We start from the raw sequence: 14,159 nt of genomic DNA on the forward strand, positions 1-14,159 counted from the left end.
GAATAAATGATTTAGTATGCATAAGTCATTTAAATATTAAAACATTATGACATTATGTTGTCTTAACCGCTAAAATCATAATTTGGTAGTTGTTTGGTATCACTATCAAAACTTATGAAAATGAAAAATTTTAAAAAAATCAAAAATAAAAATTTAGAAACCTATTTAGTTAATATTTTTAAAGCTAAAATAGATTAAAATTTTGATTGAATAGTTACTAATTTTTTGTATTTGAATTAGATAACAACTAAAAATATAAATAAAATAACTAAAATACTAAGATAAAATAAATTTAAAATATTATTAAAAAATTGAAATTATCATAATTATTTTGCATAATTATTATATTTCACAACTTATTGTTTAGTAGTACAAAACCAATTCTACTGTGAATAATTATTGAAAAATATTTTTTATGGAATTATGATTTTTTCAAATCTTTTTAAAGAATTATGAATCTTTAATTTTGATTATATTCTAATTTACATGGTCATTTTATTTTAATTTTAATAAAAAAATATATAAAGTGTATAATTAATTCACAAAAGTTAATTTTGAATAAAATTTTGATAAGCAACCATAAAATCTGGTTTCTAATATTTTTTTTTATAACAATTAAAAATTGATGATATAAACAGAAACTTATAACATAAGCAATGGTTACAATATAAAAACGAAAATATAACTAACACCAAACAGGCCATTAGCTTTTTAATACTTTACAAAAACGGATAACAAAAAAAAAAAAAACAGTAACAAAAATAAATTCTTTTTTATAATCCATTTCTTTATTAATAACAAATATAGAAAATAAAAATAGAAGTGATGCCAAATAATTGCCAAAATTTTTTATGTTTTAAAAAAAATTAAGTCATTGTTTGGGAATGCACATCTCAAATCATAAATTTGTATTTGCAAGAATTTATAGGCGCGGGTCTCCCCCACGGCTCGCCGGGCCGACGTGAGAGAGATGTTCGCTTCACCCGTCCAGCTGAGAAAGCCGCTGCAACAGGTTCAGCTCCTCTGCTCTCCGTCCCTTCTCTCCCTTCCCACGAAGCCCCTTTTCCGTCATCTCGTCTCATCCAACTCTTCTTCGTCTTCTTCTTCGACAAGGACCACGGTTGATCTCAGCGATGAAGAACTCACAAAGATCAACCTCCTCATTCCTCGCCTCTGCGATTCAAACCACCTTCCAGAAGCAGTTCGCCTCGTCGACGCCGCGCTCCTCACGAATCCACCTCTCGGATCCCTCTCTCTCTCCCTCCTCATCGCCCGCCTCGCTTCCCAGCCAGACATGACCCACCCCATGTCACTTCTCAACCGCCTCAAGCACAACCCACCCGCTCATCCCCATCTGCCGCTCGTCTCCCGCATGCTCGTTTCTTCATACCTCAAGAATCGCCGGCTCAGAGAGGCCTTCAAAGTGTTCAATTGGTTGTCCAGACCGGACTCGCCCTGCGCCCCTGATCTCGCGATTTATGGGCTTTTGGTTGGTGGGATCTGTAGAGACGGGCAGATGCTTGAGGCTCTGAAGGTGTTCCGTTCGATGCTCGCGGCGAATTTGGTACCTAGAAGCGAGCTGCAGACGCGTGTGTATAGGGGTTTATTGAGGGAGGCGAGGATTAGGGAAGCCAAAGAGTTGAGAGGGGCTTTTGGGTCTGCTGCGGATGGAGGTGAGGGCGTTGGGAAGGTTTTGGAATTGCTGGACCGGTTGATTTCCAGCTGGGTGGATTAGAACAGGTAAATTATGTGATCTTTTTGTTGCTTTTTTTTTTAAAAAAAATTTTTAAGTTCTTGATTTAGTTCTTCACTGGCTGCTTTAACTTTTATTAACAGTTCTTGATTTAACACGTATTAGTGGGCGAATCTAGGATTTTGGTTTAATCTGGGTAGTTGGAGAAAATAAAATATAGAGAAATCAGGTCCATTCTTCTTGACATATTTGAGGGAAAAATTGACATGGACTTCTCATTAACTTCCCATCGAGCATTTGAGGCTCGATCAGTAAACAAAAATGTTTAGCTGTTGGAAGTCAAAGTCATACCAATTCCTATCTACTCCTAGGAAGAGCTCATTCCAAAAAAAGACCTAGGTAGTCATTCACCTAGGCTGTGAATCACAATGAAAATCTAATGAAAGTTATCATTCATGCTTTTGAACAAAAAACAGACTGAGAAAGAGTTGATGGAGAGGTCCAACAATTCATCAAGAAAGGATGGGATGATCTTTTTCAATTTGTGAAATGTCAAGTAGGGAATAGGCCAATTTTTGCTTTTGGCATGATTTATGGCGTGAGAAAAATAATCTTAAGTTGCCTTTCCATCTATCTTCAGCTTGGCATATGACAAAAATGCCCTTATCATAATGAGAGAAAAATAGAAGGTAGGAAAGGAAATAAAGGCCGCATAGATGACTTTTCATTGATAAGTATTTATAGATTACAAGGAAATTCAAATACAACAACTTTGCCTAAACTAACTCCTAGATACAATGAAGCAAAAAGATTCAAATAACAAGCCTGCCTAAACTAACTCCTAAATACAATGAAATAGAAATATACAAAATTCAAATTACAAATACAAAGTCAAAAATCAAAACAATATTAGAGAAAGTTTCAGTGGCTCTATTATGCCCCCTCAAGATGGAGCTCAAGCAGCGAGTCCAATCTTGGTCTTGAGAGCAAGAAACGATGTCCTAGATAGGGGTTTTGTCAGAGCATTAGCAACCTGGTCTTTACTAGAAACATGAGCAACATGCAAACGTCTTGATTGGACTTGATCACAAATAAAATGGAAGTCGATAGCCACATGCTTCATTCTAGAGTTGAAAACTGGCTTGGAACAGAGATTAGTGGCCCCAATAGTATCACAGTAAATCACAGGTGAATATGAAAGAGACACCAATTTCAGCCAAGAGAGAGCACACCCAATTGAGTTCGGTGGCAGTATTGGCAACAGATCGATACTTGGCCTCAGTGCTGAATTGGGCAACAGAGCACTGCTTCTTGGAACTCTAGGAACTTGGATTACGATCAAGGTAAACAATATATGCACTAGTGGAAGTGAAATCATCTATGTACCTAGCCCAATTGGCATTGGAGAAAGCATTTAATTGGGCACCGAAGAAAGCATGTAAAGATTGTGGTGATTCATGGTAAAGGAGTATGCCTTCATTAATCGAACCGCAAAGATAATGAAGAAGTCTCTTAAGTAGAATCCAATGATCTGAGGTTAGTTTATGCATGAATTGTGACAACTTGTTGATGGAAAAAGCTATGTACAGCCGAGTAAGGAATAGATATTGTAAGCTCCCAACGATGGCACGATATTCAGATGGATCAAGAAGTGGAGAACCAGAGTCCAAAGTGATTGGTGGTGAAGTGGGAAGAGGTGTGAGAACAGGTTTTGCTTCCATCATTTTTGTACGAGCAAGAAGATCCATTATATAGCGCCCAAAAGACCATGAGGATGTGATAAAACTTCCACACCTAGAAAATAAGATAGCTGCCCAAGATCTTTCAAAGAAAATTGTTGAAATATTAGAGCCACAAATTGTTGAACAAAGCCATCATTATCACCAGTTATAATAATATCATTCACATAAACCAAGAGATAGATAAGATGACCACCATTTTTGAAAATGAATATTGAAGTGTTAGCTAGTGAGTTATGAAAACATGAAGCAAGAAGAAATTTGCGAAGCTCAGTGTACCAGACACGTGGAGCTTGCTTGACCCCATAAATTGCTTTTTTAAGCTTGCATATATAAGATGGATTATCAGGATCAACAAAGCCTTGTGGCTGTGACATATAGACATCTTTAAAAAGATGACCTAGTAAAAACGCATTATTGATATCAAGTTGTTCGAGATACCATCTACGACTAACAACAAGACTAAGAACAAGGGGCACTGAAGTTGGCTTGACCACAGGGCTAAATGTATCATGATAGTCAACACCAAGACGTTGATGAAATCCTTTAGCTACAAAACGTGCTTTGTACTTGTCAATAGAACCATCAGAGTGTCGTTTAATGTGAAAATTCCACTTACAAGCAACTATATTGTGACTAGAACAAGGAGTTACTAGCTCCCATGCCCCATTTTGAACAAGAGCATCATATTCTTCAGACATGGCCTGACGCCATTTTTTATCCTTGAGGGCTTGGGTTGTAGTGGTGGGTTCTATGTCAGTGGGTGGAGATAGTTGAGTGGAAAGATTTAGTTTTTGAAAAGGTTTGGTAATGTTGTTTTTGGCTCTTGTGATCATTGTGTTGGTGCAAGTAGATTGAGAGGTAGAGGGATTAGAAGCGGTTAGTGTGAGAGTGGTGGGTTGGGGGAAGGTGTAGTGGTGGTTGAATTGGACGGCAAAGGTTGTGTGTTTGTGGCTGAAGCTAATAGTTCAGTAGATGGTGTTGGTACTACGCACTGGGGCTGCTTGATAGGTTGCACGTCAGATGGGGTCATGTTTGTTGGCGAAGATATTGTTGGCAATGGAAAAGTGATAAGTTGAGGAATCCAGGTAGACACAATATCAGGTTGTGGATGAGGAAAGTGAGTGGATAGTGTGAAATGGAAACACCGACTCAACAAACTTGACATGCCTAGAGACATGTTTGTGACATGGATGGATGGAAACAAAGATATGCACTTTGTGTAAGAGAGTAGCTTAGAAAGACACATGGTTTAGAGAGAGCATCAAGTTTGTTAGAGGAATAGGGGTGAAGCCAAGGGTAGCATAAACATCCAACGATCTGAAGTTTTGAATAGTTTGGAGAAGTGCCAACAATTTTTTCCAAAAGGAGATGAAAGATTTAAGTGTTGGAGTTGGCATTCTATTAATTAGATAAACTGCAGTAGCAGAGGATTGAGGCCAAAAGGTTAAAGGTATTGAGGCATGGGAGAGTAGGGATAAACTTGTTTTAACAATGTGACGGTGTCTTCTTTCAGAGTAGCCATTATTTTCATGAGTGTGTGGTGGAGTAGTGAGATGAGAGATTCCATTGGTAGCAGAAAAGTTGGTTAAAGCTAAGTATTCACCACCATTATCCGAATAAAGTGTGCAAATTTTATGTGTGAAGTGTTTTTCAACAATAGCTTTAAATCTTATAAAAATATATTTGACTTTAGATTTGTGCTTAAGTGGATAAAACTAGATGTATTTGGTGAAGTGATCAACAAAGATGACATAATATTTAAAACCATCATGTGATAAAATAGGCGAAGTCCATACATCAGAGAAAATTATTTGAAGTGGTTGAGAAGACACAAGGGAAGAATTAGAAAAGGAAAGTTTGTGACTTTTATTGTAGTGACATGCATTACATAAAAAATTGGAAGACAATGATGTGGATGAGTCTAATTGATAATGAGAAAGAATGTGATTTAAAACAGGAGATGCTGGATGACCTAATCTATGATGCCACTCAAAGGAAGTTGTCTTGACACTAGAAAATGCTAACAGAGGAGAATTTATTGGAGAAGAGGATGGCCATTCATACACCCCATCCTTTGTTTGGAATTTCAAAAGAGTTGCCCACATGCGAAGTTCCTTCACAAGAAAAGAAGAGGGTGAAAATTCAATGGACACATTATTTAAGAGACAAAATTTTGAAATGGAGATTAAGTTTTTCTTCATGTTAGGTACACAAAGAACATTATTTAATTGAAAAGAGGTGCAAGGAGTGTTAAGAGAAGTGGAACCAGTGTGATTGATGGGGAGACCCGTGCCATCGCCGATCATGATGTCGTTAGAACCTATGTAAGGCGCATGAAGGGATAGATTGCTCAAGTCTGCAGTGACATGATGAGAAGCACCACTGTCTAGTAGCCATGTTGGAGTGTTGGAAGAAGTGTTCGTAGCAAGGTGTGCTCGAGGCTGCCATGGTGTTGGAGAGTTGGTCATTGGAGCACTTGTGGTGGTGGATGGTTGAATGGAAACAAGGTGAAAGGATGGACACTTCTTGGCTGTATGTCCTTGAATCCCACAAATTTGGCAGTGGCCAATATAAGGACGAGGAGGTCGATCATTTCGACTAAAGTTTGGCCCGGCATTAGCGAATGCGAGGGAGTGATTATTGAAGTTTGGGGACGGGCGCCAGCCTGTGCTGCTATTTACAGAGAATCGTGAAGGACGCCAATTGTTGTTGTTGTTGTTCCCTAAGATGTTTGAAGGACGCTAGCCATTGTTGGTTCGATTTGCAGGATTTGCCAATGCCGAAAAGTGAGCAGGTTTAGATTTTGTTCTAGAGCGAGTTTCTTCAAAATTCAGAATTTTTTCATGAAGCTCGTCAAAAGTGATCGTAGTGTCTTTGGCTTGGACTACACGAACAAGTTCTTTGTACTCATCAACAACACCATCAAGGATTTTCTCTGTGAGATCATCTTCTTCCATGGGTGCTCCAAGAATCACAAGCTCATCAACATGAGCTTTCACTATTTGTAGGAAATCTGTAACACTTTGAGAGCTTTTGGTTAGATTTTTAAGGTGGCTTTTTACCTACTTAATGCGTCCTCGTGATTGCTTGGCATACGTGTTTTCCAAAATTGTCCATGCTTCCTGCGATGTATTGGCTCGAGCAATGAAAGGAATGATAGTGGGAGAAAGAGATCCAACAAGAGCATTTATGTCGAACCCATATGATGTGAGTAGGATATGGTGTAGTACTGTTGTTTGTAGTAACAGTGGCTGGTGAACATGGTTTTGATCCATCTACATATCCTAGGAGATCATATCTGATAAAGAGGGTGCGAAATTGAAGCTTCCATGAGATGTAATTGTTGTTGGTGAGTTTGAGTGGGGCCTGAGCTGAGATATTGATGGTGATTAAGGTATTGTTTGGCTCGTTGGTGCTGTGAATTGTAGGTTGGGAGATTGAAGAATTTGATTGATTGTCTGTAGTCATGACTGTGGTGGCTTAAAGAAGAATAGTAATAGCAGTTTTAAATTTTAAATTGCTTTGATACCATAATGAGAGAAACATAGAAGATAGGAAAGGAAATAAAGGCCACAGAGATGGCTTTTCATTGATTAGTATTTATAGACTACAAGGAAATTCAAATACAACAACTCTACCTAAAGTAACTCCTAGATTCAATGAAACATAAAGATTCAAATAACAAGTTTGCCTAAACTAACTCCTAAATACAATGAAATAGAAATATACAAAATTCAAATTACAAATACAAAGTCAAAAACAAAACCAATTCAAAACAATAAGAGGAAGTATGGTGGCTCTATGATCAGTCACCATCTCTAAATCACTTGATCAAGAAATTTTATGAAATATTTCTTCTACGAGGAAAGTGGTAGATTGGGACCTTTATGTGCTCTTTGACTTTTACATAGATTTATCTATAAAATTTTGTTACCAAAAGATCCACAACGAACCAAAATGGGCTTTGCACAAAATGGTGTTTTCATAGTTAAATCTTTTTTACAAGAAGCTTTCATTGTTGGGAACTCTTTGTGACAACTCCCCTTGTATTAGCATTGGAGGACAACTCCTTCAAAGGTTGCCTTTTGTTTGGGAGTCCGCACATAGAAATATTTTAACCTTGAAAATTTGCAAAAAAGAGGGTTTACAATCACAAATAAGTATTTTCTTTGCATAGCTTATGCAAAATCAAACCACATTCTTCTCCACTGCCATTGGACAAGGAACTTGTGAAGTTTGGCTCTTTCCTTGACTAGATAGTAATGAGTTACGGAAAATTCAGTTTGAGGAGAGATTTGAGCTTAGAAAGGCATCAGAACTACCAAGGAGAAGTGAAATGCTTTGAACCTCATCCCTCTCACCATCTTTTGGTGTGCTTGGAAAGAAAGAAATAAGAGAGCATTTAAAGATTCAATTTCTTTGCTTCAGACTTGTAAAGACTAATGGATTGTTGTTGTCTCCAGCTGGCTTATTGAGAAAATTTTTAATGATCATTATGTAAACCTTGATGTGTGCGACACTCTACAGAGTGGTTGATGTTTTGTACCATGGGTTGGCATCCCCTTGATGCTTTGCTAATATTATTTACTCTTTGCTAATCACAAGAAAAAAAAAAGAAAGGGAAAAAAGGATGCCAACTTTCCTATTGTTTTAAAAATCTCATGTCTATTTAGATGTTTGTTTTTGGGAAACTTATACCATCTTTGTCAATTTTAGTCAAAATAAAGTTTTAAAAAATTGATTATCGTGGTCTCTTTGGCCCTTGGCACATGTGAAATGACATAATTACATTAGAAATTCATCCAAATCATAATTACTAGAAAATGCTAGCACTCAAGCTATTGCCTATCCACAAATTGGTACGAACATTTTGTGGTACATTTTTGTTCCGAAATGCTAAACATAATGATCCAAAGTTTTAGTTCAATATTTTCCCCATAACATTTTCTTAACAAGTTCGGAGTCATTGCATTGCAATATTTGCTATATTTATTAATCTCTTTCACAAAGAAGATGTCCTCTAGATTCAGAAACACCTCAACATCCTCCCAAAATATACGAGTGTCATTACAAATTTTGCACCTATATAAGTATATCGCCCAACATTTCATACTTTAAAGCATGTGCTACTGTGATCCTATTTCCGTTCTACAAATAGGAACAATCCACGTTTTAGGTAACATTGACCTCAATGATGCAGCTTGCACTTTTTCAAGGAAATTACAATGTTTTTCGTGGATATTTGAAAGAAAGTGACTTTTGGGGGGGAGGGGGGGGATTGACTTCTTTTTTATTTTATTTTATTTATGTTTGAAAGAAATATATCCTCAATAATGGAGTTTGCACTTGTTTAGGGAGGGACTACATAGCGTTTAAATTTTTGAACAATATTTACACCATTTCATGCATGTTAAGGATAAAATAGTCAATTTTTCGAAATTTCATTTGGCTAGTTGATGGTAAATTAGTGGAGGAGGTATAAGTGTCCCTCAATCAAATTTCTAGGAAGTTTATGAAATTTTCGAAAGCACAACGCCTGCATTTTATTTTTTTGGCCGACGCACGAAAACTGTTTTTTTCTTTAAATGTTACTAATTCTCAATTATGCCACCTAAATAGCCTAATTTATAAATATTCTCAGTGTGTACTTCAATTATGTGCTCTAAGCATGGATAAAACTCATTTAATTGAGAAAATAAGATTATGTTTAGTTCAATGTCTCTTCCTAACCATAGAATGATTATAGTATAGTGATTTAGTAACTTACAAAAGAATATGTTTCCATCATAAAGTAAACGACAATGCAAATGTTTCACTAAGCCACAATATGAAATAGATAGGGAATAACTATTCCTAAATTTAACCTTGGAGATGAAATTGACTCGAGCTCCCTACCTTGTAGTAGCTAAGGCCAATATTATGTTAATGTATGCAACCAAATTTTCATCGACGAACCTCTATAATTTTCTAGGCTTTTTTTTTTTTTTTACTCTTATTCAAAGCTAAAAAATGCACAAGGCAACATGACAACTAATTTTGTTTTTTTCCTAACCTATACTAATTAGATGGAAAATTTCCCAAGAATTATTACTATTTTTTTTTAATCAAAAGGACAGTAGCCAGGGAAGCTAATTTTAGGCACAAGACAACAGCAACTGGAAAAATAAAACAATTTATTATAAATTCTAAATTTCAAAATTAAAAAAAATTCCTAGTTTAAAGGAAGCATGGATGTTTATGTATGTGGGATGGATCTCCCCTTTGGTCAAAGGGAAATCGAGAGAGCATAAATATGGATATGTAAATTATGTTTGCAGTCTTGTGCTCGTATGTGAGTTTGAGATGATTTGATTATTTGTAATCAAATTGAAATTTTGAGCATTGGTTCATTCATAAACATTTTATGATGGGTCCAACTTTTTCCTCTTAATCTGTTGCATGATCCATCTATGGTTCTTAAGAAATTTTGCTGAAATGTATAATAATAATCTTTGCTAGGCAGGGTTTCTTCATTTTATTCCCTTTGTTTGCTGTAAAGTTTATGCTGCCATACATCTTTTTTAATCTAAATGACGGTTGTTTGTTATTGCCAGTACTTTCCAATGAGGAAATACTAATAGTGGTTTTTATTTTGTTAAAGTTTTGAGTATGCATATGTGAAATGAGTTCATGTCATATTCATGAGTCCTGTCGAGCACATTATAGACAAATATGTGGTTGTTTATGCTGAAGCACATGCATGCCCCTGAATTATCTATGAAATATTAGCCTCTAATCTTCTATCACTTCCTGTCATTAACACTGAGAATGTTTTTCAAGTTTTGAGTTTAGATCTTGTGCGGTTTAGACAAAATTCAATATAATGTTGTATTGCATTTTGTCCAAGTCCATAGAAATCCAGATTCAAGCCCTCTCCCAAACATGGGATGAATGAATTGCATTGTTCATTCCCTGTATTTCTTTAGCTCTGACAAGGGTTTTCTGATGACTAATGATATGAAGCAAATTTTTGTGAATTTTTCTCTCTCTGCCACATGCTCAACAGAGGGAAAATTCGGACTGAATTTGAGAACTGGTATCCATGCTTCTAGCAAGTTTTCGTTAGTGTTGATGCTAAATTCTTGAGAACAATGTAGAGTGGTGACCTTTGACCTCTATGTAGGATCCATGTAGGGTGAGTCAGACTAGTTATGTTAGCATGGCAGAATTATATATATTATGTATATATCTATATTATAAAAGTTTATAACACCAATCTCACAAATATTACAAGGAAGTTGATTAAAATTGCCAACTTAAACCTATTAAAGCCAAAAACAATTGCTAACAGCAACCGAAATAAAATTTGCACTGCGTTTCTTTTTCTCTTTTTTTTTTTCTTGTAAAAAATTCTTAGAATTTATATTATTATTTAATAATTATCTAATTATTTAGTCAAGTGCATTTCTTGTTACTGCATATATTATTTACTGCATTACTAAAATGACAAGGGCAAGTGGTGTAGTGATAAACCACTGATGTGTTATCTCCTGTCCTGGGTTTGTTGAATCTAAGCTTGCAATTTTTCATTTATAAGCAACGTCAAGTTGACTGGCCTCGTACCCCAATTTATACTGGATTATGCTATAGGTCAGATCGGGTTGCTTGAGTCAAGGTCGACTTCTCTTACTTTCGGTTCTGAGACATTTACTGGAATGGCCTGTTGATTACTTTCAGTTGAACGTGGTTGGACTGGCGGATCACCTGGTTTGGTAAAATGATGATTTTTATTATTATTATTTTGTATTTGCTCGTGGACTTTACTGCATGTTCGGTGCAATACACTGTTGATAACTGTTAGCCGCATGGATATTAAGTTTGTAATTTGAATAGAATGCGAAAAAGGAAATCCTAATACCTACTAGAAGTGTTTCATTATGTTACATGTGAAAGTATACATAAGAACTATTATTTATTTATTCTTTGCCTATTTTTAACACATTTTTAAACATGACTTGAGCTTTCTTCTAATTGTATTCTATTAAACTCCCGTTTGGAACAAGTTAGTAAATTAGCACAAACTATGAAAGTACTTAATTTAGGTAGGTTGTTTCAATAAACTGTGCTTCGTTTATTTTGGAAGATCTCCGTCTGCAAGGGGGAGCTTGATGCTCTAGAACCCCCGAGGAGTAGTAGTTTCAATAAACTGTGCTTGGTTTATTCTTAAATAAGTGCTTATTTTAATTAATATTTTCTCAAATTATTTATTAATAGAAAAATGATTATTTTTTGATAAGTAGTTCGAGATTATTTGTTTCCTACTAGTTGTAGAGAGTAAATGCTAAAATTTTAAGAATTCTCGGACATTAATTTGTTTTCTTCTTTCTCTCCGCTCCCTCTCAGCTGGCACTATTGTCTTTCCTTCTCTTGAGCAGATTTGTCGTGACCGTGACCGCACTCCACCTGCCAACCATGACACTGTTTATCCACCTAGGACCACAAGGCAGAGCTTGAAGAATGAAGATATTCCCTCTATTGATCCGGTACTGTTCACATGGGCAAACAAGAGAGAAGAATGCTTTTCCATAGCTAGGAAACTTCATCTCCTCCCTTTCCTTCTCCAGCCTGACTTCTGAATTCTTATCCCCAAGACTGTCAGACCACAGCCTTGCCATTCTTAAAATTGTAATAGTTTCAAAGGAGTTCAGACCCAGAACCTCTTTCAGATTTCTACACGGTTGGATTTTCATGTACTTGCTGATTCTTGGAAAGTAATCGTAAATAGTACACATACTCTGTCAAAAACTACAGCTACTCACAGTTTTTAGAGAAAGAATTTCGTTTGCAGCATTTTGCAAACTCAAGTGAGAAGATCTCTGTTGCTAGAGAAGCGCTGCTGAAAGCATTAGCGTGAAATGTTATCATTAAACCCCGGGCACTGCAAATGTAAGATTAAGAATGGAGAATCTATTAACATTGCTGAGAACTGAAGAGGAATTATTGAAACAAAAAGGCCAGAGTGAGATGGCTACAGTTTGGGGACCAAAACAAGTATGTTCTTCTCAATGTTAGTCAAGGATAAACGAGCTAAATCACATATCTACTGGCGACCAGCTCCATCACTAATGAGATCCCGCCATCAACGGCGGAGGGAGGGTCATGGAGATTTGAAAGCTTTGAAGCGAGAGGCAACGAGGATAGTGAGTCGAGCGAGGTTGGTGGAGGAACAGGTAGAGGGCACAGGAAGAATTAGGATGGAGGACGGAGGAAGAAAAAGAATATTCATTGACCAATTAACATTTTGATTAATAAAAAAATTAAATTATAATTGTTAATCAAAGATGTTAATTAAAGTCTTAAATTAATTTTTTTATTGGACTATTAAAAATGTCAATTAGTGAACACAAATGTTAATTAATATTTGTTAATTTAAAATGTTCAATTACAAATTTGAAGTAAAAATGATAAAATGTTATTTTAAAATGTAATTAGTTTGTTAGAAAATATTTAAATTATAATTAAAATTATTTCATAGTGTTGAGTAATTTGTTGACTAATAAATATTAAAACGTCAATTAGCATTGTTAATTAACATATATATAAATATTGATTAATTTGATGATCAGAAAAGATTAATAATGTTAGTTACAAATATTAATTATAAAATTTTATTTTAAAGAGTTAATTAAGTTGTTAATTACACAATACTTAAATTTTTAAATAAAATTTTTATTTGGAAATATCAATACATTTGTTAATTAGAAAATATTATAAATGTTAACATATTTTTACGATTATATATTGTATTGTTATGTATTATAATATGCTAATTATAAATTGAAATATAATATTATATTTCAAATAGTAATTACGATAAAATGAATATCAAAACACTACTTATATCATAAGTATTTATAATTAGTACTTTTTTATATATAATCAAATAGCACTTCAATACTTTTTTAATTCAATACTTATTATTAAATTTTTTATAAAAAATAAATTTTGTTAAGTGGTTTAAAAGGATCGGTTACTTTTGAAATGTGACTCTTTTCGTCTTCTACCCATTGTTCTATTTCACTCCCTTCTATAGTTGTGGCCATATTATTCTTTTTCACGTTCTATTGTTCATGTTGATGGTCATTTATTTAAAAAAAAAAAAAATAATATCTAAAGATATACAATTAAGTTTTATAATTTAGTGTTGTAAAATATTATTAAAGCTTAATGTATATTATTGGATCACAACCTAGCAGTTTAATCTAACTTTATCGTGTAGTGTTTAAAAAATAATTTTATCCCCTATAATGGGTATTTATCATTTTTTTAAATCTTTTTACGTATTGTTGGGTTGCATGTGCGAAAATACTCAGGCTACACATGTAGTTGAGTATTAAAAGCTTAATATTGTTGAGTCACAACCTAATAATTTAAACTTTTAAAGTAAAGTGGTAGTCTAACAAAAATATTAATCAACATTTTTGTTTTTTTTTTTCCATGGAAGAGTGTGTAAGAAATCTAAATGTTGCTATTAGATAAATATAGGATTTTCATTATCATGATCGTCACATACGTGTATAATCTATAATGCGGAAAATATAAAATATACATACCGAGATTGTTCATGGCGAATACAAACTAATAAGAACGCTTGTAGAAACCATAGAAATCATTTCTCTCCCTTCATCTCGATCTCTTTCCGTACTCCACCAGATTTATGGAAATATGACTAATGAACAGAGAGT

The 14,159-nt window shown here is 34.8% G+C and overlaps 1 protein-coding gene across 8 annotated transcripts; it reads left to right on the forward strand.

Annotated features, from left to right (window-relative positions):
- The first annotated feature begins 908 nt into the window (after nt 1-908).
- Nucleotides 909-12,876, forward strand: LOC131160153 (pentatricopeptide repeat-containing protein At1g52620-like). Of its 8 annotated transcripts, none has more exons than XR_009137945.1 (3): nt 909-1,740; nt 11,070-11,186; nt 11,818-12,876. XR_009137945.1 is itself a non-coding variant. In XM_058115522.1 (2 exons), the coding sequence occupies exon 1, from the start codon at nt 971-973 to the stop codon at nt 1,733-1,735; it is 765 nt and encodes a 254-aa protein (XP_057971505.1). In that variant the 5' UTR covers nt 909-970; the 3' UTR covers nt 1,736-1,740; nt 11,818-12,876. The 8 variants fall into 8 exon arrangements, 4 of the variants coding, with proteins under 4 accessions (XP_057971505.1, XP_057971506.1, XP_057971504.1 ...); XR_009137944.1 differs by having other exon boundaries at nt 11,850-12,876; XR_009137943.1 differs by having other exon boundaries at nt 910-1,740; nt 11,065-11,186.
- Nucleotides 12,877-14,159: the final 1,283 nt, after the last annotated feature.

The sequence above is a fragment of the Malania oleifera genome, chromosome 7 (genome assembly GCF_029873635.1).
Source record: "Malania oleifera isolate guangnan ecotype guangnan chromosome 7, ASM2987363v1, whole genome shotgun sequence".
Classification (NCBI taxonomy): domain Eukaryota; kingdom Viridiplantae; phylum Streptophyta; class Magnoliopsida; order Santalales; family Ximeniaceae; genus Malania; species Malania oleifera.